General features: G+C 38.3%; 4 protein-coding genes across 7 annotated transcripts in view; 2 read left to right on the top strand and 2 right to left on the bottom strand.

The window, feature by feature from the left end:
• LOC108978185 overlaps positions 1–8,806 on the bottom strand; it is a 10,956-nt gene extending 2,150 nt beyond the window's left edge. Inside the window, exons 1-11 of one of the 3 annotated variants that reach the window (XM_018948347.1) lie at positions 8,375–8,806; positions 8,043–8,250; positions 6,563–6,652; positions 6,071–6,209; positions 4,952–6,011; positions 4,673–4,897; positions 2,284–2,374; positions 1,780–2,226; positions 1,580–1,711; positions 698–1,513; positions 429–560 (exon numbers count right to left, since the gene is read on the bottom strand). In XM_018948347.1, the coding sequence (XP_018803892.1) occupies positions 429–560; positions 698–1,513; positions 1,580–1,711; positions 1,780–2,226; positions 2,284–2,374; positions 4,673–4,897; positions 4,952–6,011; positions 6,071–6,209; positions 6,563–6,652; positions 8,043–8,250; positions 8,375–8,460 (3,426 nt within the window). In that variant the 5' untranslated portion in view covers positions 8,461–8,806. Of the gene's footprint in view, positions 1–428; positions 561–697; positions 1,514–1,579; positions 1,712–1,779; positions 2,375–4,672; positions 4,898–4,951; positions 6,012–6,070; positions 6,210–6,562; positions 6,653–8,042; positions 8,251–8,374 lie in introns of all 3 variants that reach the window. The other 2 variants (XM_018948344.1, XM_018948346.1) reach the window with 2 other exon arrangements.
• Positions 8,807–9,155: 349 nt separating this feature from the next.
• Positions 9,156–11,833, top strand: LOC108978187 (cleavage and polyadenylation specificity factor 73). Its single transcript, XM_018948349.1, has 7 exons — positions 9,156–9,351; positions 9,415–9,478; positions 9,540–9,637; positions 9,707–10,736; positions 10,800–11,061; positions 11,117–11,562; positions 11,620–11,833. Exons 1-7 carry the CDS (start codon positions 9,284–9,286, stop codon positions 11,707–11,709), a joined length of 2,058 nt encoding a protein of 685 aa, XP_018803894.1. The 5' UTR covers positions 9,156–9,283; the 3' UTR covers positions 11,710–11,833.
• LOC108978188 (cleavage stimulation factor subunit 2) lies at positions 11,734–13,487 on the bottom strand. The gene is made up of 4 exons (XM_018948350.1): positions 13,262–13,487; positions 13,109–13,187; positions 12,624–13,047; positions 11,734–12,558 (listed from the first exon to the last, which is right to left on the bottom strand). The coding sequence occupies exons 1-4, from the start codon at positions 13,317–13,319 to the stop codon at positions 11,875–11,877; spliced, it is 1,245 nt and encodes a 414-aa protein (XP_018803895.1). The 5' UTR covers positions 13,320–13,487; the 3' UTR covers positions 11,734–11,874.
• A 461-nt stretch (positions 13,488–13,948) lies between these two features.
• LOC108978184 lies at positions 13,949–25,877 on the top strand. 2 transcript variants are annotated; one of them, XM_018948343.1, is made up of 7 exons: positions 13,949–14,425; positions 14,863–14,996; positions 17,542–18,730; positions 18,795–22,514; positions 22,643–22,800; positions 22,875–24,175; positions 24,255–25,877. In XM_018948343.1, the coding sequence occupies exons 3-7, from the start codon at positions 17,717–17,719 to the stop codon at positions 25,031–25,033; spliced, it is 6,972 nt and encodes a 2,323-aa protein (XP_018803888.1). In that variant the 5' UTR covers positions 13,949–14,425; positions 14,863–14,996; positions 17,542–17,716; the 3' UTR covers positions 25,034–25,877. The 2 variants fall into 2 exon arrangements, with proteins under 2 accessions (XP_018803888.1, XP_018803887.1); XM_018948342.1 differs by having other exon boundaries at positions 14,485–14,996.
• The last annotated feature ends 138 nt before the right edge of the window (positions 25,878–26,015 follow it).

The raw sequence follows: 26,015 nt of genomic DNA, 5'->3' as shown, positions 1-26,015 counted from the left end.
CGAAAATATTTTGCAATGAAATTTTAATTAAAAGTTTGTTTTAAATTTTTTATTCTGATTAATTTTTGCTTCAGAAAGTTTTAATTTAAATTTTCATTAAAAACTAAATTAATTAAATTTAAATTTGGTTTCATTAAAATTAAATTTCGACTGTTAATTTTTTCTTCTAAATTAAAAATAAAATTTTCAATTTTTGATGCTAAAAAATTTTAATTTCAAATTTTACAATAAAAAAAAAATTTAATTTGAAGTTTGTTTTAAATTTTAAATTGTGATTAATTTTTAATTTTAAGTGCCAACAACTTGAGCTATGAAAATTTAATCTTTAATCTAAGGAGTTGGGATTAAAAATTGAATAACTAATATTTAAACCAATTTTTTTTTTTAATAAAAAAATTCGCAACAATACATATCAACGATTTGCTAACCTTTTCGCTGTGTCCAATTTCGTCCGGCTCCGATTTTATGATGGCCTCTGGATGTGGCGCGAAAATGGCGCAAGTCACTGTCGCATTGTGCGCCTTAATGCCCTCCCAAAAGTCACTGCGATCGCGGCGCACCTGAAAAGTTCAAGGAAGTATGGTTATAATTTGCTAATTTGAGTTATGTCATATTTTAAAACTCTAGTATTTTAAATTTTTAAAGTATTAAAAATTTTTGCAGTTGAGTAATCTTGTCGTCTTCTTCCACTACTCACCGAGCTTAGTTTCGAGTAGTCGTGATTTGTTTTCCAAATATATATGCACTGATTTTCCGAACCAGCAATTATATACTTGCCGTCGTGACTGAAGGAGGCCTTGATTTGCGACGACACATTCAGATATCCTTTATATTTGCAGGATAAATTTAAGTCGCGCAAATCATACAAACGCACACGGCTGTCATTGGATGTGACAAGTATCTTGTCTTCGCCCGGCATCGGCTCGATGCCACTTATTTTGCGTCCAATACGATTTTTGCCACGCGTTGAACGCACATGTATCTGTGTGTGATATTTCAGCTGATCTGTGTTGTAGAAAATACAACGTCCATCATACGAGCCGACCACAGCGAATTGGCCATTTTGACAGAAATTCGCCGCCGTAATTAGTTTAGTTTGACCGTCCACTTCGTTCCACAATGCCACCTTCTTGTCTGGTATATTCCACAAGCGCAATTTGCCATCCAAACTGCCGCTTAGGAAATAGCGATCGTCGCGCGGATGAAAAGCAATTGCCGTGACAAAGTCAATATGTTGAAAGCAGCAGAGACACTCCTTACGCGATATATGCCATAAACGTACAGTCTTGTCCATCGAGCTAGACAATATGAAATAGTTCTTCGACCACGACACGTCCAGCAAGTCCGAGGTGTGTCCAATATACGTGCAGAAGGCTTTCGGCATAAATGGGCCCGTGCATTTTTCAGCCGCGGCTGCCATGGCAATCGCCTCCTCCGAATGTTGCGACACAAGCGATTCTTGTGAGGGTGTAGGCGATGACTTCTGATCCGCATTGTATTTGGTACGCATATCCTGTGCAACGATATGAACATGAGCAAATTAAGTATATAAGTCTTACTAACAAAGAAGCGCACTTACTTGGAAGAATGGATAGGCGTCTTTTAATACCCATATACGTAGCACTTTGTCTTGACCAGCGGTAGCTAGCAGACGACCGCAAGAGCTGAATTTCATGCACCAAACAGCACCAGTGTGTTCGCCATACAAGTCCTTCCGAAAAGCAGAGAAAACAAGCTTACTTAACCACACCACTCTGGACCATTCAAGGCGTTACCAACCTGCACATGTTGCAATTTAGTAAATTCATATGGTCCCTTATTCGTAGATGATGCTTTTATTTTGATATTCGCCTCCGGATTCATGACATCCGTTATGTCAGCAACGTCCTCTTTGTGTCGCGCATGTGACACCTCAGAAGCCAGCGATTTAGCCTTATCCACCGTCTTACGCACAGTATAGCCGAGGAAACGTTTAAATCGCGCCGTCTTCTTCTTCAAACGACTGCCATCCTCCGCTTCGCCCTCTTCCTCATCCGGCGGCTGACCCTCACTGCACGGCGGTATACCAATGACGCTCTCCTCATCAGATTCCTTTGGATTCACCTCGAGATGTGACGTCAGTTTCAGTATGTGCAACGACAATGGATTCCAACCTTCGGGTACTGGTGGCGATCGTACCTCCGACAATGTCATATTCTCACCGGTATCTAAATTTTTGACGGGAACCTGTTTGAGTATTTCAAAATCGGTTAATTGTTTGCCAGAACTAGTGCGCGTACGCACATAGATGTTCATCTGCTTGAGAACATCCTCATCGCCAGCAGATTTGCGACGCTCCTTGTCGCTGCTTGCACGGTACACAAGAGAGGGGTATCTGCAAGAAGACAAATCGTCCGACATTAGTGGCGGTATATTTAAATAACAACAACAACAGCAAGAATCAATTTAATAAGCAATCTAAATGAACTTTAGCAAAGTCTAATTGCTCGAGACATTCGATAATATTTTTATATACATGTACAAATATATCTCTTGTGCAGCATAAGTATGTACATTGAAGTGATGAATGAGTTCTGAGCCATAAAAAGTGAAACAAAAACATAATTGAAACACTAACTTGATCTTCAAGTGCCACGGCCCTTTCAACGTGGTCAATTTGTATATAATGAATATGTCAAAGGGATTGCTGTAAGAATTGAAGAATTTACTAAAGTTCATTTAAATCCTTTATATTTTATTAATGGTTAGAAAGCTTTGAATAGCTTGGGCAAATTAATAATGATTTTTAGTGATTATTGAATTGAATCCTTCTTAATTGATATTATCTATGTGATGACTAACTGAGATAGCTTACTGCTCTGCTATGAAAATAATTTGGTAAAAATTATAAAATATAAAAACATCAACAAACTTCCTCATATGTGTTATCTATCTATATATATAAAAGAAAGTTGTGTTAGTTACACCATTTATAACTCAAGAACGGCTGAACCAGGGTAAGGACAGAGGATACTTTTTTTTATCTCTTCATGTCAAAATTTAATACAACTCATAAATGGGTACAATTTTAAAAAGATTCTTCTTCAAAAATAATACAAGTGATAAGTATTTGGAATAGTAGAAAAGAACTGCGACCAAACACGCAGTGAACTGGTTCAGTAGTCAGTTGTTGAGTGTGTTTTATACCACATGCATCCGAAAAGACTGATGTAATAATCTTTCCAGCCGACTTTTTCCATCTTTCCACGACTGAGAACCGGTTCATCCTGTGCAGTCGACTAGAGTGACTGTCGATTGGACCCCAGTGGGAAATGATGGAGCTATGTTTCTATTGTCACACACTGACGCAAAAGTTCGGTTTTATTACTATTAAAGAGCACTCAAACATTTTTCGGCAACAGTTATTCGCTGTTTTTGTTGGATTATGAACTTGCGAGGCACCCACTTTGTACAGAGCTTTCGCCTCTTTAGAACATCATTGTCCTCGGTGCTCATTTCGGAAGTTTCCAGCTTAGCAAATATCATTTCACTGTGGATTTCCCTGAGCCCACATTTTCCCCCAAAATACAATACTTTATTAACCCACGAAAATCTTTATGATAGACTTTTTTGTAAACTAACACAAGTTGCATTACAAAAATGCTATATCTTATTAGTAGTTATCATCCAACTAATCCAAATCATATAGATGGTAGTAGTAGTATTACCTATGTATCAGCCACAGTGAAGTGCGGACGTGTCCTCTAGTTAGTATATAAATGATTGAGTTAACTCAAAAAATATTTATACATTTCCTAATTCCAAAATATATTAATTAAAAATAAATTTTAACCTCAATTAAAATATATATTTTTTTTGAATTTAAAGTAAAAAGTAAAGCAAGTACTAAAAATTAGAAAAGTTCTGTATTTCGTCTTCCATTTTCAACTAAAGCCCGCACGGAGGCATCGTATTCAATTGTCGTGTCTGTTTACATTACAAAAAGTTTTCATAAACGTCAAAATTTTTTCATATGGTCCACAGTTTAATTCACCCAATTTATATTATATTTCTTTTACTATATTGAAGTTATTCATTTGATCATTTCGGTAACTTTAAATTAATTTTAAAAATTAAAAAAAAAAAGAAAAAATCGGTAAATATGTGATATAATTTAATCTAAAAATTTAGATATTCAATCAAGAGTTTATAAGACACCTTAAAGAAATTAAATGGAAATTCTTGAAAATATCGGCTTATAACCTATAAATATGTCATAATGCGTGTTAATTTAACAAACTTAAGTGAAAACAGTTCGCTTGGCATAAAGTGATATGCTGCCGAAATTTAGTAACATCGCTTCAAGCATTTTCATCGTTAGTTTTGTCTTATGGTAGCTATTTTAAGTTTTATAGGTTATGTTAATTAAACTTTGTTTGTATCTGGAATGCACACAAAGCGTTCACAATTAATTCTAATAATGACCATTGATTTTGTATGCAAAATTGTTTATAATTAAAATTTAAAAATATTTAGGCACGTACTTAATGCCTTCAAATGCCAAGAATATCTAATGTTTGTCTGCGAACATTTGGCTAATTTGACTAAGTTTAAATTATTTGGACATTACTTTAATTCTCATAACTTTAAGCAAAATAACTAGTATTACTCCAAAACCGTTGAAATTGCTTACCTTGTGGCACTACCCAAGCTGTTCGAACCTGTGCCAGCCAAAATGGGACGAGCACCGTCATCCATCAGAATTTGTTCGATGCGCTTGATCTCCTCTTGCGTAGGACCCTCAGCTTTATTGCACGCCTCGTCGCGTGGCTTAACGACACAACCACCTTGTGTGGCCTTATATAGATTGAGGCCTTGTGAGGGATCTATAGAACTGTAAATAAAACCAGCAGCATAACTTATTTTAAGGCATAACATTTGTGTAGTTTTTTCATTAATCTTGATTACATACAAGTATCTAACACGTCCAGGCGCAGAATTGCTTTTTGCCGAATTCGATGGACTTGGCTTCGAGTAAACCGATGTAGAACTATTGCCTAGCGAATGTGAGATACGATTTATAGAACCGCCCACAGTGGCTGTAGTGACTGGCCGTGTGTTGCATGTGGAAGTTTGTGCTAGCGATGCAATGGGTGCCGATACGATGCCCGTTGACGTGGCCATAGTCATGCCTGGGCCTAAAGGTATATTGGTAATGCCCATTGCGAGCGCATTCATGCCAATACTGTGTGTTCGGCCTCCAGCTACAGACATATGCAACGCTGAGCTATTTATTGTTGCTGTACCGATCGGTGCCGTGCCAGCATTCGCACTTGCCATCGCATTTTTCTCCTTCCAAGATCGCTCAATTTCCTCGGCAATGTCATCGCGCAACTTCTGTTGTACATCGAGCACACTCTTCACAGAACGTGTATCACTGTCGGTGTCCTCTGTGTCCGGAGCACCGGACGTGTGCATCGCCTCATTCAAACTGTACTGATCCGAGGAACTGGTTGATTTGCGTGACTTTTTCTTGCGCCGCGGTGGCGCAATCGGTCCGCTTGAAGTGATCGAATCTGTTGTTTTTGAATGTGCCAATTTTGTGCTTGCAATCACATCAGGCTCTTGAAGAATTATCTTGCTATCGCCAGCCGGCCTTGTTGCAGCACCTGCTGCAGCACCAATTGTTGTTGTGGATGTTTGGCTATGTGTTGGTGATGGCGATGGTGTCGTATTGTATTTGTTGTTCATGCGTGAGGCATTACTAGCACGAGGTGCCGCTGCTGCAGCAGCAGCTGCCGCAGCCGCAGCATTCTGTTGCTCAACCAAAGCCGCCAAATTATTGCTCGTGGATGGTGCCATAATACCCAAATTTTGCTGTAGCTGTTGCTGCTGTTGTTGTTGCTGTTGCTGCAAATGTTGTAAGTACATTTGTTGTTGCTGTTGCTGTATCTGTTGTTGTTGTTGCAACTGATGTGAATTTGCAGAAGCGGTCGAATATGCAGCTAGCGACTCACGGTCCACGCTCATAGCTGTAATTAGAAAGCTGGAATCCAGTAACTGCGCAAAACAATTAGCGAAACCGACATACCTGACGGATCAATATTTCCTGCTAGTATGCGACCAACACGACCCAATGAGGTCATACTTTGTATGCTCATGGTATCGTTCTCTATCACCTTGAACGGATGCGTCGTGCGATTCGTAAATACGCCATCTGTGGAACTATTCTGTATTTGAAATGAATATATGGAATTATACACAATTACCGTTCATTACTGAAATTAGTTCTTCTGCAGAATATGAGGTTTGTAAAAAGATTTGACTTGACATTAAAGCATATTTTTGATATTATGTAACATTGCTAAGTTAAGTTGGTATTAAAAATTAATTGTCTTAAAACACAAACCTCATATGAAATACATGTATGAAATTGATTAGAAAGTTATGCTAAATTAGTGATATAAATAGTTAATATTGCATCGGTACAAGTAAGTGTGTGATTATTCATAACTAAGTTATTAGATTTGGATAATAATAAATAAATAAAGTAATTGAAAGTAAAAACAGTTTGTGATAATACCTGAGAATCAGGTGTGAGTGTGTTTCCAGGATTATCATCTTCATCATTTTGCATGCATTGACGCAATTCGTGAAAGCGCTGCCTACCAAACTACGTTACGAATTTGGTCATTGTTGTTTTGTTTGTAAGATGATTTCGAAAGAGGATATGAAAATAAAAATAGAAATCGTAAATAAAATTATAACACAATAACTGAATAAAAAATATCTACAATCAACCAGCGAACAAAGGAACAAATTAACAAGGAATTAAAGTTATATTTATATCTAGTGATTTCACTGATTGCGACCAAAAAACATACTTTAAAATAAAACATAAATATTTAATTACGCACAGTTATTACGTGAGCATATTATATTTAAACGCATTTCTTAAACAAATTTTCAGTTTTGTGCAACAATGACAATTAACACTAACAAATATTTGCATTGCGATCGTAAACAATCCTTTCACATTAACTTTGGTTGTATATATAATACATAAATACACTTCACAAACAAAAAATTCCACACAAAAAATTGCTTTTGATCTGGACTGGATTTTGATGATGGGATTATATGGCAGATATATGTTACAGTGGTCCGATATCAACGGACAATTTTTCAGAATGATATTTCAAAAACTTAGCCCTCGCGTAACTACAGACGTTTAGTTAGTTGTTGTTATCTAATCCTAAAAGCTTTTTATATTCCAACAACTCAGCGCTCCTTTTTGTCATTATTTTCTATATAAAATAATTTTGATTAATCAAGCGTTTTAAGTAAATAGTTGAAATATATTAACACTTTTGTATACATAGGCATAAAAATTTATCTTATCTAATGCGAGTTCAAGTATGTAAACGAAAACGTAGCCATGACATAATTGCACTCACTAAATGATAGGAATTTTTTTTAGTCTCACCCGGCGTCATTACGTTTATTGTTGGTATACAATACAAAAAAAACGTCGAATGGTTTGGGCGTTAAATGAGGGTATTCGATTTTAAACGAACTTTTAATTTTAACGTTTATATGCAGCTTGTAAACACCTGCTGCTATATTACACAAAGAAAGTTGCCTTACTTCTATGCTAATTTATTTTTATTATCACGAACAGTTGACTGACGACAGCCGTATAAAAATGGCACCAATTAGTTATAAAACAAATCAAAGTAATGGGTGAAATAACAAAACTTAATTTATGTAAGGCCCATCGCAAGTACCCGAATATGGTTTTGAAAGTGAAATCGGAAGCACTTCAATAATTAATTTATATACTGGTTGTGCTTAGTCAATGAACTTACAAGTCCCTTACATCTTCTATTTATAATAATTTTAGTAAAAAATAAATATAAATATATTTAACCAACTAGTAAATTTACAAACGAACTGCCAAACATAAACAATTGCATGCAAATAACAACATTAACGAGAGACAACAACTTAAAAGAAATTTCTATTTCGGATAAGTCAATTGTCAATTAAATGTAATTTCTTACCAATACGGGCTTAGGTTCGACAAACATGTCTTGCTTGGGACCGCGCACTCCCAAGCTGAGACTGCTTGTCGGACTGCTGGTGGCTGGTGTTACGCCGCCTATTGGAGTTGCATCGCTGTCTGATGAAGGGTTCACACGCACAGCAGGTTCTGGAAATATAAATCCGTCCTGCGCTTGTGCGCCGTCTAGTGATATCTTGCATTTGCGACTGCGAGAAATAATATACCATTTAGCATGTCAATATTAAGTTGATCAAAAGAAATTTTTAATGTTTGATTTCATGTGAAAGGGTCTTTTGTTATCAAACATCTTAAAACCCGTAATATACAAACCTTAATGTCGATAGACGATTTGGCGTTGAATCCTCCGCGTCGAAAAACTCCTCAGAACTATCCGAATCAGTTTCTGGCTTACTCATTATATTAGTTCACTTTTCCAAACTGGTTAGCACTCATAAAAAGCTTTGATTATATCTAGCAATCTTGTTTCATATATTCAACACGCATAAAATTTCAATTTTTACGTCATTACTAAAATTTTAATTTCATTGCAACCTCACATCTAGCTAACTTTAACTTAGCCTGGTAGAGAATATACAATTTTTAACACATTTCTATACAGTTCACGTTTAGTTTATTGTTTAGAGGCAGAGCTATTAGTTATTTAATTGGTATGCACAAGAGATTAATTAGATTTTTTAGAAAACTATGCACAACTGCAAATTTAGACTCAAACAATAGAGAAAATGAAAGGGAGTGACGGCTATTAAATGACACATATTTGAGCAGTTACTGTGAATGGTTTTGCATGGAGTAGAAGAAGCAAAGAATGACGTGAGCAAAACAAATGTAAAAAACACACAACTCTATCAGAGTTACCTGTGTTTGATGGAAAAAATTGTTTGAGAGATTTTAATAATTTTTGTTTATTTTCTAAACTCTTTTTTATCGACTTTCATAAACTTTTATCATATCACCTTAAGTTGATTGGGCGCTAAGAAGTTAAATAAAATGAACAAAGATTTAACACATTGCAAAATAATGAAACTGATATAACAATTCCAGGCCATTAAGATTACCTGTTAACCCTTAACCAAAATCTACACAGCTGTTTTTGACATTTGCGGCATTTACTAGAACGGCTGGCGTCCAAATTTTCATGTTGTTTGCCAATCTCTATTTGCTTCTTTAAACGCGTGTTTATTTCTAAAAAATTATATTAGTTTATATTAAATTTACACTATGATGTCCCAACGTAATGATGATAGAGTACCGGCAGAAGAAAGCGACCTTCTTCAAATTAAGCCCCTGTAAGTAAACAAAAAAAAATATGAACCAACTATGATGCAACTGTAATCATATTTTTATTTTAGTGGGGCCGGTCAAGAAGTTGGAAGATCTTGTATAATGCTTGATTTTAAGGGAAAGAAAATCATGGTATGTATGGCAAAATATTTTTATTCAAACATAAACAATAATACAATTGTAAATTATATAGCTTGATTGTGGGATACACCCGGGTCTATCCGGTATGGATGCATTGCCATATGTAGACTTGATAGAAGCTGATGAAGTTGATCTCCTCTTTATATCGCAGTAAGTAACATAAATAACTAATATAAAAAATCACTCACATACAACTAATTGTTGTTACAATACGTATAGTTTTCACTTGGATCACTGCGGTGCACTGCCATGGTTTCTAATGAAGACCAGTTTTCGTGGGCGATGTTTTATGACACACGCCACGAAAGCTATATACCGTTGGATGTTATCGGATTATATAAAGATTAGTAACATTTCTACAGAGCAAATGCTCTACACTGAAGCCGATTTGGAGGCGTCTATGGAAAAAATAGAAACTATAAATTTCCACGAAGAACGTGACGTTATGGGTGTACGCTTTTGTGCTTACAATGCAGGACATGTCCTCGGAGCTGCTATGTTTCTAATTGAAATTGCCGGCGTGAAAATACTTTACACAGGCGACTTTTCTAGACAAGAAGATCGGCATTTAATGGCGGCCGAGATACCACCAGTTAAACCCGACGTCCTCATAACGGAATCAACTTATGGTACACATATTCATGAAAAGCGCGAAGATCGCGAGAACAGATTTACATCATTGGTGCAAAAAACGGTACAGCAGGGTGGGCGTTGCTTGATACCGGTCTTTGCTTTGGGGCGTGCTCAAGAGTTGCTTCTTATATTAGATGAATATTGGTCACAGAATCCTGAACTGCACGAAATACCCATTTACTATGCGTCATCGTTGGCTAAGAAATGCATGGCTGTATATCAAACATATATTAATGCCATGAATGACAAGATACGACGCCAAATCGCTGTGAATAATCCATTTGTGTTTCGACACATTTCAAATCTAAAAGGCATAGATCATTTTGACGACATTGGCCCCTGTGTTGTGATGGCCTCACCAGGTATGATGCAAAGCGGTTTATCGCGAGAATTATTCGAAAATTGGTGCACAGATCCGAAAAATGGTGTCATTATTGCTGGATACTGTGTTGAGGGCACATTGGCTAAAACCATACTGTCTGAACCAGAAGAAATTACGACTTTAGCGGGACAAAAGTTGCCATTAAATATGTCTGTGGATTATATTTCATTTTCTGCACATACTGACTACCAGCAAACCAGCGAATTTATACGGCTGCTAAAACCTCAACATGTGGTAAATTTACTTTACGCTTATTTTTATAAGTTTTGTCTAGTATTAAATATCTCAATCGTATAGGTTTTGGTTCATGGTGAACAGAACGAAATGTCCCGTCTTAAAATGGCACTGCAGCGTGAATATGAAGCTGATACTACCACAAACATCAAATTCTACAATCCCCGAAACACACATTCCGTAGAGCTATACTTCCGTGGCGAAAAAACCGCCAAAGTAATGGGTAATTTAGCGGCTACAAAACCAGAAGTTGGTAATAAATTGTCTGGAGTCCTAGTGAAACGCGACTTCAAATACCATCTGCTTGCAGCTTCTGATTTGTCGAGTAAGTTATCTGTTAAATACATTGACAATATTTGTATTAATATAATTATTTTCAGAATACACCGACATGAGTATGTCGGTTGTAACACAGCGACAATCCATACCCTGGAATAGTTCGTTAAGCACCTTAAAGTTACTGCTGGATCGAATTGGTGGTGCCGGCACGACGGAACTACTAGAGGAAGAAAAACGTATTCGCGCATTTAAGTGCATCGACTTATCGGTGGAGGGCAAAATAATTATAATGGAGTGGCAGGCAACGCCCGTTAACGATATGTTCGCCGACTCTGTACTCGCTTGCATAATGCAAACTGAAATGGGTGGTACTAACATTAAGGGCACCACGGCTATAGCCAAATCGGATCGCACACATTTTAATGAATGTTTAGTCGAAACACTGCAGGATACATTTGGCGAGCATTCAGTACCAAAGATGTTTAAAGGCGATGTTTTGCCCGTTACAGTGGCCGGAAAGCGAGCCGAAGTGAATTTGGAAACACTGGTTAGTTAAATAATATGCCCAAATTTATATATTTGTTAACATTAATTTTATTTTTAGCAAGTGCATTGTCCGGAAGATGAAAGTTTGCGACAAATTGTTAATACGGCAGTACAAAAACTACATCAAGCCTTGGTCACCCTGCCATAAACTACAATAAATATTTATACAAAATTATTTTTATAAACGAATGTTAAATTTTTTATTGTGTCTGAAAAAACCAAGTATACATTACATTGGTACCTATTATTAAATTGGAAATAGTTAAGTCATATGTAATCCAGTTTTTCATTTATATAGTGAATATATTGGAAATTAACGCTGTGTGCTCTTTGCGATCTGCTCCTTGAGTACCAAAATACTGGCGCGTTGCTCCGGTGGTAATTGCGAAATCTGCTCATCAGATAGTTGTAACACTTGCATAATAAGAGCGGCTTTTTCCTGATCCGTTGCATCGTTTGGTATGCCACAATTCGAAGCTAAACGATTTTGGAGCTGCTGCTGAGCTGTTTGTTGTTGTTGTGACATAGTGGGACCTGGTATGCCCGGTGGGCCACCTGCGTTTCCACGAAGTCGAGGGTCGATTTGTCGCTGTCGAGGATCCGTTGGGAAAGACGGTTGTGGATTGACCTGTTGTGGTGGCATCTGCCGCTGTGCACGTGGATCCATGTGTGGTGGCGGTACGGGATTCGGTATAGCGCGCATATCTTGATCAATATTTCGTGCCATGCGCGGATCCATTTGCCTTGGATCCATGTTGCTGGGTCCACCTAAACCAGAACCACTCATAGCGCGTAAATCAATATCACCACCTTGCATTACATTGAAATTCGGACCGGGTACGGGCATTGGGGGTCCTCCAACTATTGGCGGCGGCTGTGTTGGTTGTGGCTGTGATTGTTGCAAAATATTTGATGATATACTTTGCGATTGTACACTCCCAGACAACGGATTTCCACCAAGTACAGGGGGCATTTGATTTGCTTTGAACAGCATCCCCTACAAAAGTGAAAAGTAAGATGTCTTACTTATATGTACATTCACATCTATAAACGTATGCTTACCAATGCTGCTTGTGGGTCAACGATGCGCATTACAACCATTGATTGCAACAAAGCATATGCAAGTTGTGGATTTAACATCAACATTTGACGGGATTCTGAAGGATTGTTTTGTATACAAAGCTTCATATGCTTCATCAACTCATACATTTGCTCTGGTGGCAAAGATGCCACTGTCTTTGTGATAATTTCTGGTGCCTGATCTGGATCACAATGTTCGCCATAGGGATTCTCAATTTGTGGACCTTGCAGCAGCTGTTGCATTTCCATACGAGACTTTTCAGTACAAGCGTTGTCTACACGTAGTGTACGACCACCGATTTCATAACCATTTAGATTACGCATTGCGCTAAGTGCCGTTTCTTGATCTTTGTATTCACAAAACCCAAAACCTTTAGGCTTTCCACTTTCACGATCAAATACTAGCCTATAAATGCAATATTATCAGTTTCATAAATTCATAATCAGGATAAGGGTTTTATGCTTACTTGAGAGAGAGGACCGGTCCCACTTCACTAAAAATCTCCTTAAGTTTCTCCTCTGTTGCTTCATATGGAATATTGCCCACTATTCAAGAAATGTAATTAATATAGTGTGTACTTTACCTTTACTTTAAACATAGAGAACACATAAAAACTTACCGAAAACGGATCTCATGGACTTATCCATAATACTTTGTTCGGAATTTTTATCCGCCATATTTACGTTTGTTTTTAAGTTTCTAGAGTTCTTTAAAATTTAAATTCGCACTTTCACCTTTTTAAAACTTTTTCTTTATAAAAGTTCAAGCAATATATAGATATTTTAAAATTTAGTATTTTTTCTATATATCAGCGGCAAATCACACAGCTGAAAACGACTCACGTTGACAACAAATACAGGGCTGCATTAAGTGTGGTATGTTTAATGTGCACCTAAATAATAATTAATTAAACATATTTTAAGATAATATTAACAAAATTATTTTTTGTTGCGAAATTTGAATATAAATTTATTAATTAAACAAGTATCAAGAATAAACAATAAAAAAAAAAAAATTATAAATAAGGAAAAACTTGTCAAATGACTTCGCTCGAATATATTTAGCTCATATAAATGATTCTTTAAATTTAATATTTGCTACAAAACTAAAAATATTGCTTATTTAAAATAGGATGTATAAAATCAAATATAGTTTTTGTTAAGTGTTATAATTTTTAATCGTTGAACATTTGCTATGACTTGAATACTCGAACATAGCTTTAAATTGTCTATTCGAGAGCACTCTGTGTCGGCCATTGTCAAAATATGTACTCTATTACTACACAATATCTAGACGTTGTCGTAATTTTTCATTTCGGTGCAGAATATTTTCAACTGAATTAAAGTTAATTTTAGTGTTTGGAAATATGCAAAAATAGTGAAAAACACAGCACAAACCAGTGTAGTAATGATTTCAACTGAAATATGTAGATTATAACCAAGATTAGACCTGAAATTCGCATGTAAAAATTCTTTTGTGTGACTTATACGAACGGGTCTCCGTCGGACGGCCTCGCAATCGCATACACAAGCAGCAGTTGAAACATTCGCATTACATGCTTTGGAAGGAGTGTATGGGACTATATGTAAAAAAGAAATAAAAAATTGTGTCATTGAACGTCTGTGAGTGACAGGAACGAACTCTAATAAGGAGGAGCTAAGGCAGAACTCAAGGATCAGCACCTCATATCGACTGCGGTTTAAGGTCGATACCAGCACCAGCACAGTAGTAACAACACACAAACAAGTTAACTTGGACGCAATAACTGGGGTCATAACAATTGGTAACTTTTTTTAGTTAAAACAATGAGAACAAGAAATACCATTCCATATCTTTCTGCAGTATCATAAGTGCGTGAGTGAAGAACGGTGAAATAAAATTCAATTATCTCTGTTGCTTTCGCTACGTTCCATAACTATATAAAAGTAAAAATGCGTTATTTCCGTTCCATACAATTTGTCGCCATCCCAGTTTGACCATACTCAGTGTACTCGTTCGAAAGACATTTGCAATGGGAACATTGCTTTGTTTAATTATGTGAACACCCCTTGAAAACTATGAACAAATTTGTATAGTGATATAAAAAGTAAAAAAAAAAAAGCAAGAGAATATACTGTGTTGTAACTCTGTGTATGTGTGCTGAAAATTATTAAAAAACAAAAAAAAAAAATATATATCTTTAAAAAACATATGCACATAATTATCTACATATGCAAAAAGCAAACCACTAAAAAGGGCAAACAACTGAGTGTGGAAGTCATTGAAAACGATCACTCTTACAAGCGGTGGGAGGTGAAGCAAAAACACTAACAGAAAGTGTAGCATACATGTTCACAACACTGGAAGTGGTAATGGTAAGCTTTCGTGGAGTTAACCAGTTAAACATCAGATATATACATATAAGCGAACATATTTATATTCGAATTTTTGGTTAATTTACAATGAGATCTCTGCATGCTTATTTATAGGCACGTGTTAATAATTTATTATGAAAATTAGTTCTAATAGAATTCGAATTTCTTGTAATTTTTTGTGTCTATGTTCTGTAAATAATTGTATGCGTATTGGTTCTACTTTACGCATCGTGTGGATTCGCAGATGATGAATTGAGTGGGAGATGTACTCCTTGATTTTTTTTATGAAAAATCAATAAGGGTAGTATCTCAAACTCATTACTCTTTACACCGTATTTTTTACGACCAAATAGCTGTGCCAAGATTATCCAAGATTCGCTTACTTATTATTCACTTAATCGTGTGTGTTTGCCTTTGTTAACATACCTATTGGAATATGTATAAATAATTTTTTTACATTAAGAGTAGCACGAATTATTAAATTATTTGTTAGGAAGTATTATTTCTCGACATTTCTTATATCAGAATCTGACTGTTCCGTTTGCTTCTCATATTTTCTTGTTCTCCCGGCACACCATTTAGCTGTATCGCCTTCCATTTCATCTGTGTATAATTCCATTGGTACATTTCGCCTCTTTGTTGTGTGTACTTCACATTTTGTGCTTGTATTATTATTATTCGCCACACCATGTCAGAGCTACTTCATTTGAAAATATCTACATATCTATATACCTATTAAAGTATATAAAAATTTGTATTTGTACATATGTAGGTATATTCATACACATTGTTGAACATGTATTTCAAGCTTTAAATGTTTAACTTTGTTTTTGTTTTTATCTGATACTTTGTTGTTCGTTTGCTTATTCCTCTTGTTCATTTAGTTCCTTAATCACAGTGTCTGCATGTGTTCGTTTGCTTTTGCCGTCATTATTATCGTCTGCTGCACCCCATACGGAATACATACATACATATATAAATTGATCGCTGAAGATGCGCATAGTAAAAACAATAACAACAATATAATAATGCTCAACCAGTGCTCCGCCTGTATTCACATGTCCGTATGAATATGTGTCTCATTACCTTCTGTTAAAGTTGTGTGTGTGTGTAAGTATAACCTGTGTGCTTCAATGTGCGCTTCACGATATATGTAGATTGAGTTCTCTTTCCTGCCCCATGCTTTGCTTTTTTCTCGTCACCAGAGAAATATGCATTTACACTTTGAAAAAATGAATGCTTATCGACTTTGTATTTAAGGCACTTTATTGTCATTTTCCTCCTGGCAAACGCCTTTACTCATATTTAACTTACACATAGCTCTCATAATTGTTTTTACAAACGTTCCTATTGATATATGTATATATACTCCACATAGTATATAATTTCTTGGTTTAATAAACAGTACAAACTCATGTACATTTGTGTATACATATACTATGTGTATGTACATACATAATCGCATTGCCTTCTCATCTTATGTTCGTGTGATCGTTTTCATAAATCGTTTTTCCTTTGATATCTGCTCTGATCAGAGGATACGATTACGAGAACTCCTTTCGTCACATTTTTACCACTTATCATCGAATCGATTTAGCCTTTCAGCTACAACATTTATAATTTTGTGCTTATTTTATGTGCGAAGGTATGATGATTTTAGTAAGCGGTTACTCGTGTGATAAACGCCATACAGGGTAATTTAAATATAGTCGATTAGGTATTCAATTTGAAGGTCATACTCGAATAACGACCCCAATCGTTGTTTATTTTATTAATTCATATTTTATTGAGTCGGCAACAAGCATATGAGAAATGACATACCTACAAGTGCTGTATTGAGTTTTGGTAACAAAGAGTAAGAATCTCTGTTCTTGAATAAAACTTCAAATTTAGTTTGTGGGAATTGTAGATACGTAAATTTACCCTACGTGGAAAATAGTATATACGTAACAACATACAATGAACAGCTGAGTGTAGTCTAATAGTATGAAAATTTTAAAATACTTTATACCTTCATATATTTTGAACTTTTAAGTCTACGACAAGAGAACAGACCCTTTGGTGATAGAATTAATTAATTGTAAGAAGTTGTTAAGAAAAGGTATACATTTTAAAGGTTAGCAAGATGAAACCGTCTGAGATCTGTATATACGTGAACTAGTGCCTAAGTTTTTGAGATCCCGTTCTGAAATTTTTCCCATGTCCTTTTTACACCAAAAGATGGGCATTTTTACCAATCGCCGTTGCCAGGCATTTATAGTAACAACATGCACTAAAGAAAAAAAGCTGTTTAAACGCAGTTGTGTTTCATTTGAGAGTGTAAATAAATTTTGGGAATAATGCTTACACTTTTATTAAAAATATGTATAGTATGGTGCTTATTATTTTTCATTGGGTATATTTGTTATTGAGTGCCACCTTTACGAAAATTAATATTTAACATTCTCTTTTATCATTCTAACAAAGAAGTATTTATTTATTTCCCGCAATACTTTAGACAGAAATTTTAACAAAAATTTTTCAATGTATTCAATATATTTTCTAGATTGATGAATCCTCGCTTAATTTAATGATGTTCTAACGAAGATGGCTCAAGAAGGAACTGAACCGATTTTATGATTTCAAGCCATACCTGTCTTGAAGTAATTACTGCAATAGCATTATCATATTAAACCCAATACATACAACGATCACGAAGCGTAGAAATAAAAACACACAAAATGGGGGAAAACGTACAGTGTCCGGTGTGCACACTGTTCCTGCATGCTGGCATGAATCTCTCAGATCATTTGGAGACACATCCTAAAGAGCAAGTGATTAAGGCACTTGTGCAAATGACCATTTCGGGGAGTGTTGGTAGCGCTGCTAGCTCTGCACTGGCCGCGTCTTTAAGTGGCGGTAGCCCACCCAAAGCAGATCCGGATGAAAAGCCAATTCCCGCCGCGATATCAACTGATTCAGATGCAACCAGCAATTCGGCGACGAGTGGCACATCCAATTTTGCCGTTAATGACACAGCTCAAATTAGCAGTCAGAGTTTTGCAAATGCGTTTTGTGGCATATCGGCAATAAATAAACCATCGACTTCAACTGCAAGCGCTCCTTCTACATCAGCGCCGTTAAGAGCGTCAGTTGATGTAGCGGCAAATGCAAACAATAAGAAGTTAGAGAATAAAAGGGAGTTCAAAACTGACGCCGGTAGTCTAAGCGATAAAGTTCCAGTATCTGTCACAACGGCAGTGCCTGCCAACGGTATTGGGCAATTGCAGTTACCCGGCCAATTTGATGATTATGCTGCTAATAGATACCACCAAATGCAACAAAAACAATTAGCAACCAGTCAATTAGAGCAGCGACAACAACAACAACAACAGCAAAAGAATCAACTGCAAAAACCAAAACCACAAATGGATAGTGCAAGTGCACACATAGAAATTGCACAACAGCGCAATATTTTGCCACCACCACCTCCACCAATGGCAGCAATGCCACTAGTGGTCGGTCAAGTGCCAAACAAACTATTACATCAATCACATTCAAACAATTTATTTGCAAGCAATGCTGCCTCACACCGTCACATACAAATGCATCCGATCCAACAGTCGCATCAACAACTCCAACATCAGTACCAACAACAGCAACAGCAACATGCTCACAATCAGCAACAACAACAGCAGCAGCAACAGAACCTGAAAATATATTATTCAACTACTTTGCCAACACCACCGCCCACGGTAAGTTTGTAATTTATATATACTTTATTCCTCACTCGATTATTTTTGGTAATTTCAATTTCAGCTGTTTCCATTCCACGCATCAACACAACTGCAACATCAGAAACCACCGCCTGCTTATGGCACAGCGATAAGTCAAATTCGATCTCAAAATAACCAAAACAAAAACAAACATCCCACGGCAGATAAAAACCACATACAACAACAACATCAGCAACTGCAACAACAATCACACCAGCAACAACAGCATCACCAGCAGCTAACACGCCAGATACAACAACGTGTCACAATGCATGCCACACAATCACAGGCATTGGCGAATTGCACGCCTTCACTGCAACAACTCCACCAGCATCACCAACAACATGCACTTGCAAATATACCAACTGCAAATGCAAAAGCTACCATGGGTACGAAACCAACGGAATTGCTTCCGCCACCGCCACCACCCACACGCACACCAATCAACTTGCACCAGCTTCACCAACAACAACAATTGCCCCATACATTGTCACATTTCGGCGCTCCGGTCAAAACTATGGCAGCCGTGCAACAACGTGTTGCAACAGATGACATTGATGCCAGCACCACAGCAACAAGTCAAACGCTTCCTCCATCAACGGCTGTTACTGCATCGGCAGCAGCCACCACACCAGCCATTGTTACCATGTCATCATCATCTGGCATGCGCCAAATCGCTTCGCCATACAATTCATTGCTGATGACAGCTGTGCAGTCTCCTTCGTCATCTTCAGTGTTACGTTACGCGGAATCACCGGTGGCGCATTATTTGGAGCGCGACAACGGCGATTTTATAGTTCAGGAAACACCGAAGCACATTGTGGAATGCGTTGAGAAGGACAATGGTGAATTTTCGGTAATCGAGCGTATATATCAATCGCCCTTAAGCGTGTTGCATATACACGAAGACAATGAAAAAGAAGAAGATGATAATGATGATGATGATGATGATGCGGATGGCGATAACGGTGATATTAAAGACAACGATAGCAAGAAGGTTTCAACAATCGATGACACTGCAAAAGCAAACGAAGTCATACCCATGGATATCGAATGCGAAGAAAATCTCTCAGACGAGCAGTTACGGAAAGCAAACAAATCTCAAATGAATGTAAATGCGCAAGTAAAAGAAGCAGAAACAAGTAGCAATAAGAGCACTGCATCAGCTGATGATAAGGTACAAACAAAAATATACGGTAGTGATAAATCAGATGTGGCAAGCGCCAGTTGCAGCAGCAACATGAATACAAATTGCGATAGAGCAACACCCCAACATTGTGGAACTTCGAGTGCTGCCCATATGGACGTGAGCAGCGAGCCAAGTTCGTCTGCGAATTCGAATGCAAATATTAATAACGAATCGAATATGTTGCCGAGCTGCTCCACAACAAATGCCAACCAAACTAATAATTCGGCGGGTACATCGCGCAAACGTAGCTCCAAAAATACTATTACAGTGCTGAGTGATGTGCAGCTAAACTTAGACGAATACCTCGATTTGGTTGGTAATATAATAGCGTCGAGTAAAATAACAGCGAAGAGTAATACACTACCGGGCACGATGCCCATACCTTTGCTCAAAGTCGAAAAGGAAGAGCCACCCGATGACGACTACGAAGTACCGACTCCGCAACAGGAACACAAGTTCGCTGAACGAAAGCAAGAGTTTTTCGAAACACAAAAACCGCTTAACGACTTTCAAGCATCAACTGTAATTGAACCACCTACAATCGCCAACAACAAAAATGAGACTGAAAAAATAGTTGAAAATAATTGTAGTAGCAATAAGGTTAGAATAAACGACAGTAGTGAAAATGTAAAAACGGCTGACAATGCCGCTATGCCGACAACATCAGCCACTGGCACGGCGATGTGTTCGAGTCACGTGACTAGTGTTATACGCATGGCAACGACTAGTCAACAACAGCAGACGCAAAAAGATATGGCGCAGCAACCAACGATTGCTTCGGATGCAACGGGAACACAGTCACGAAGTATGTTTGACGACGAGGCTGCATTAGCAGCTCAATCACAAGTAACATCAATAATTATACAAGATTTGTCACGTCAACATATTATACAACTGCAAGATGAGCATAATCAACCGCGTCCACTTCATCCCATAGAGGACGTACATGGTTTGTCGCAGTCGCAAATGGATCTTACTTCCAAAGTAGAGGGGCAATCACCGTTGCATACACGAGCGCCAACTTCAACCACACTGCCAGCGCAGAAAAGAGGCCCAAAGAAGCTGATTATCAAGCCAAAAGCAACAAAGACTGATGCAAATGCTAACCTCAACAGCAACAACATCAATTCCAATTGCAATCGGAATGCGGATGTTAAAGATATAAATAGTCAAATAATCATTGAAGAAGCACTTTGCGAACAACCAACAACTTCGACAAAAGCACAAATGGAAATGCAAGAGAAAATCCGTCAATCACAGCAAGACAAAGAGCAGCCCACACATCATACAATAGCACAGAAATTGATTAAAAGCGAACCGAGTTCCTCAGCCTACGACAGCAATACCAATAGAATCAGCATCAATGCCAACCAAAATTTGGGCCATAGTATACTTGAGAATCATCTAACCTCAAATGTTGATAGTACTGGTGCACCCATTATACAATGCAAGACCGAACAAGTTGGCGGTGCGCAAGAAGCACCAACAAACTTTCTACAACCTTTCAAAGAGGAAGATAAAGACGGTAGCAATTCCAACGACAATGCAGCGACTGATGATGCGCGCGTCTTGTTAGACTTCGCTAACTCGAAGAAACACGAAGCACCGCATAACGTCGCAACCAATTTTCTGTCTGCCACTTCGATTTTCTCGAACACCGCAGGCAAAGTGAATGCGCCAAAGCCAGCAACGTTACAGCCTAATAGCAATACCAGCAGCACCGAGTCACATGCCGCCTTGCGTTGCGAAGACGAATTCATAGCACACGACGATGTGCAAGAGGTGGTCATTTCGTCGTCATATTCTCAGTCGCAATCAGCTTCAGATGTACCCACCAGTGCCACGAGCAGCACCACCACTTCGCACGTGAGGGACTTAAATCTGGTGCAGCAACAGCAACAACAACAACAACAGCAACAGCATCATCATCAACAGCTGCAACACCAACAGCAGCAGCAGCAACAACAACACCTGCACCACAACTTCACCGATTATCCGTTCAGTTTTCTTTACGGTCACGGTGGCAGCGTCAGTGGCGCAGGCAGTGGCTTGCAAGCAGCTGATAGCAAAGGCGGCAATTTCTCTGCCATTTATCAGCAGGCGGCACAAGACGCCACCACAGCAGCAACACTTGCATCCGGCAGCAATACTATACATACCGATGACTCGACCAGTTCCACGCAACAGCAACAAACACATACCAGCCACTTTGGAGGCGTGCATGGCGGCGCCGGTGAAATGGGCAACACGGCATCGCATTGGTATCACCATGCATTGGCCACGGCTAATGCTGATTTCGAAGCGGCGCTGGCCGTGGACTGCAATGCCGCTGTGGACGGCGGTGATGTGGGTAAATACTTGGATCTCGATACTTGTAAACGTGAGGTTTTAGTTGGCATGCCAGGTGCGCCATCTTCAACTTCGTCATCGTTTGCTGCTGCCACAGAGAGTAGCTTGGCTGGCGGTTGCACGACTGATGCGCTGAACATACGCACGGATGAAAAGATGCCGGCTAAGGGCGAGATTTCCGGACAGGAAAGCAACTGCGACATTGAAAACTCGTGGAGTCAACCGGTGAGTAGAGAGGAATTCATATAAAAACAATTCGAAACCTTATGCTGGTGCTGCTGATAATTATTTTTCACGCACTTAAATGTTGTCTTAATTTTTAAACAAATAATTTTTTTTTGTTATATATGTAGATGTATGGCGAGATTTCTGCGCGCTTTTTCAAAACCACCTTTCCCGGCATATTCCAGCATGAGAATGGTTGGAACCATGACGAGTATTTCACTGTACAGGACTTGAGCGCCTCAGCTGCGGCAACTGGTGCGGCACCATCCAACCGTTCAGGCAAAAGGTCAGCATATATTTTTGCAACTCATTTCTGATTTTTACTAATATTTTATATATATTTTTGTCTACTTCGATTAGCTTCGATTTTCGTCTTCCTTTGGAAGCAACTACCTCAGCTGCAGCAAATGCCACCGGCAGCGGCAATAGTAATTTCCAGCTATTCGCACGACACACTGATGTCTTACCATCCACATCAACATCCAACAAGAAGAAACGAAAGCGGGACAGTCATGGTAGTAGTGGCCCTGCCACTGGTCGAGTTGAAAAGGCAACTGTGTCACGCGTTCAACCAACCGCCACAATTACGTCACAGCAGCTATTATTCCCTCAGCCACAAACAAGCCAACAACTGCAGGCACATGAACAGCTACAACAGTTAAGTCAAAATGCCGAATCTGCAACTTCGTCAGCGGCAGCTGCTGCCGCTAATAACGGCACGCCCGCATTGGGCGCAGACCAGAGGCGACAACGCAAGAAAGTTTATCAGTGTACACATTGCACGGCAGAGTTTCCCAAGCTGAAGGATCGCAATTCACATATGATACTGCAACACAACTATGTGCGTCAGAATCGGCGCTTGATATGCGTGCAACGCCCGGATGCCGCTGTGGCGGCGCCTGATGCCATACCTTCCTCATCCAATGCCGTCGCTGGCGGTGTAGACAATGTGGTAGTCGTAAATATGGCCGAAGGTTGCAGTAGTTCGCTTGTGCGTTCCGATAGCATGGAATTCCTGGAAGATTCGAAGCAAGACATTGTCAAAATTGAGGTAGACAATGCCTACCAGCCATTAGCTGCTGCACCACCAGCTGTGGCGGCAACGGCTGCCTCTACGTCAACAGCTGGCAACAGTGAGAGTGTGGATGCCAAGCCAGAGCTAGTAGATGACAAGCAGGGTATGGCATTATTGCCCGCAAGCAATGCAAACATAGCCGGCGGCGTTGGTGATATTGCCGGCGACGCGCTGGATACAAAGTCGCTATTACAACCACTGGCGATGACCACGCCAGCCACTAAATTGGCGGCGCTTTACCGCATGTTGGTTTCCTATAATATTTCGACACTGAAAGATAGCCATAACCTAAGTGAAATGGAGCAGAAACTCATTGAACAATCAATCTTTTTCTGTTACGTGTGCCGGCGCAATTTCACTTCGGTCAAATTGTACGACGCACATCTGAGCGAGCATCCCGCCCAATGCTTTACGTGTGGCAAAACGTTTCAACGTTGGAAGAATTTCTCACTACATTTGAAACGCCACTTGGGCTGGAAGGAGTTCGGTTGTAATGTGTGTGACAAGAAGTTCGTGGTGCGCAGCGCGTTGGTGGAACATATGCGCATGCACACCGGACATACGCCACTCAAGTGCAAAGTATGCGGTAAGTTTTCACACTTTATTTTTTGGCTCCACTCTACTTGGACGTCACCTAATACTAAATTAATATTTTTGTGTTGTAGGAAAATACTTTAAACGCTATTCGAATTTGACGCAGCATCGCAAGCGGCACGGCAAGCAAATCATAAGGAAGAAGGAGTATGTTTGCCATTGCGGTGAGGTGTTGCCATCGAAAGCGCGCTTCTTGTGGCACAAGGAGACACACGATGCCAAGCCGAAATGTTGTCCATACTGTTGTGATCGCTTCGTGCACGCGAACTCCTTGCGCCGCCACATACGTTTGGCGCACTCCGACAAGTTCGATTATGCCGAGCCGATGGAGTGTCCCCTGTGCAAGCAAACCTTTGCCAAATCCTCCATTAAGGCACACATGGCCACACACTCGATGGACACACAACATGACTGTGCTATTTGCAATAAATCCTTCTCCACCAAATGGAATTTGAAGATACACTCTTGGGTGCATGCCAATCGCACATCGAAACCATTCAAATGTGAACACTGCCCCAAGGCGTTTGTGCGCGAGGTCGATTTTAAGAATCATATGAATGCACACAAACAGATTAAACCGTACACATGCGAGTATTGTGGCTGCAAATTCATCAGGAAATACAATTATATGCGGCATCGGCGCGAACATCACGGCAATAAGAAGTTCACCTGTGACCTGTGCAAAAAGTCCTTCCATCGACATTACTATCTTATCGAGCATCGACGCATACACACCGGCGAGCGGCCATTTCAGTGTACCATATGCGGCAAAAGTTCCACAACGAAGACAAATCACAACAAACACTTGAAAATACATCATTCGCGTGATCCCTTCACCGTCGAGGCGTAAAGTGGTTTGTGGTTCCACTTTAGTAATAATAATTTCAAGTATATTAAGAAGGCGTGGCAAACTGCTGGGAGTTAGTAGAAATTGTTTGTGGCGTATCATGGTTTTAAGAAAGTTTTTCTCCCTTAATATCTACGTGTATGTGTCTGTAATTTAAATGAGTATTATAAATATTACTGAATTAATGAATAACGAATTAATGCGGTAAGTAGTTGTTTAGGCTAATATGTGTTGAAGCAAACAAGCAGAGTGTTAAAGCAATACATAAAAATATAGATGTAAGCCATTTTCAGATGGAACTCGCTTTAAATAAGTTAAGTTCACTAGCATACTAATTTGCCAAATGCAAGCATGAATTATTTTATGATAATTTTTCCAATATGGTTTAATGAAACAATTTTTATAGTTTAAAGAAAACCTTTTTTAGTTTAAAGAAAAAATTGTTTTCCTCTTAGTTCGTAATTTGCGAATGAACGTTTCGAGTCTCAAACTTGACTTTATTTTATAACCTAAATTAGTAAGTCTAAATACTAACAAAATGTTTAACTTGTTTTAGAATAAATCATCAGCTGCATCGAAGCTGGGCATGCATTGCGGTACATTTGATATGTGATTTTGTTTTTACGCAATTTAAATCTAATTTGGTTACATAATGTTTTCGAAAAAATATAGTTTTTAATTGCAAAAACACGCCATTTGATAGCCTAGCATACTAGAAATTTACTTGCGGTGCAAGTAATTTATTTTGAGAAGGTTTAGAATTGCAATTGAAAAAAAAAAATTGAAATATTCAATGAATATAACACAAAGTACTAAATTGTATAAAAAAAATTAAGGAAAAAATTGTTCGGATAATAATTGCAACTAATTTAAAACTTTCATAAATTTTCTCTAATTATTTTCATTGTCATCCCTTCACTATAAGCTATACTTTTTATTTTTTTAATTTTTTTAATTTTTCTTTAATCCATTTTTTTATATTTTT

Source organism: Bactrocera latifrons, unplaced genomic scaffold, assembly GCF_001853355.1.
Source record: "Bactrocera latifrons isolate USDA-ARS-PBARC rearing strain unplaced genomic scaffold, ASM185335v1 scaffold_119, whole genome shotgun sequence".
In the NCBI taxonomy this organism is placed as follows: Eukaryota; Metazoa; Arthropoda; class Insecta; order Diptera; family Tephritidae; genus Bactrocera; species Bactrocera latifrons.
This window is presented reverse-complemented; position numbering and strand designations above follow the sequence as displayed.

Excerpts from the sequence above, each read along its gene's own strand:
- LOC108978184 (XM_018948343.1), top strand. The coding sequence starts at position 17,717 with ATGGGGGAAAACGTACAGTGTCCGGTGTGCACACTGTTCCTGCATGCT. Across the intron at positions 22,515-22,642 it reads AAAACTCGTGGAGTCAACCG|ATGTATGGCGAGATTTCTGC; the intron begins GTGAGTAGAGAG and ends TTATATATGTAG. Across the intron at positions 22,801-22,874 it reads TCCAACCGTTCAGGCAAAAG|CTTCGATTTTCGTCTTCCTT; the intron begins GTCAGCATATAT and ends TACTTCGATTAG.
- LOC108978187 (XM_018948349.1), top strand. The coding sequence starts at position 9,284 with ATGATGTCCCAACGTAATGATGATAGAGTACCGGCAGAAGAAAGCGAC. Across the intron at positions 9,479-9,539 it reads TTAAGGGAAAGAAAATCATG|CTTGATTGTGGGATACACCC; the intron begins GTATGTATGGCA and ends TAAATTATATAG. Across the intron at positions 11,062-11,116 it reads TGCAGCTTCTGATTTGTCGA|AATACACCGACATGAGTATG; the intron begins GTAAGTTATCTG and ends AATTATTTTCAG.
- LOC108978188 (XM_018948350.1), bottom strand. The coding sequence starts at position 13,319 with ATGGCGGATAAAAATTCCGAACAAAGTATTATGGATAAGTCCATGAGA. Across the intron at positions 13,188-13,261 it reads GTCCATGAGATCCGTTTTCG|TGGGCAATATTCCATATGAA; the intron begins GTAAGTTTTTAT and ends TTTCTTGAATAG. Across the intron at positions 13,048-13,108 it reads GGACCGGTCCTCTCTCTCAA|GCTAGTATTTGATCGTGAAA; the intron begins GTAAGCATAAAA and ends TTGCATTTATAG.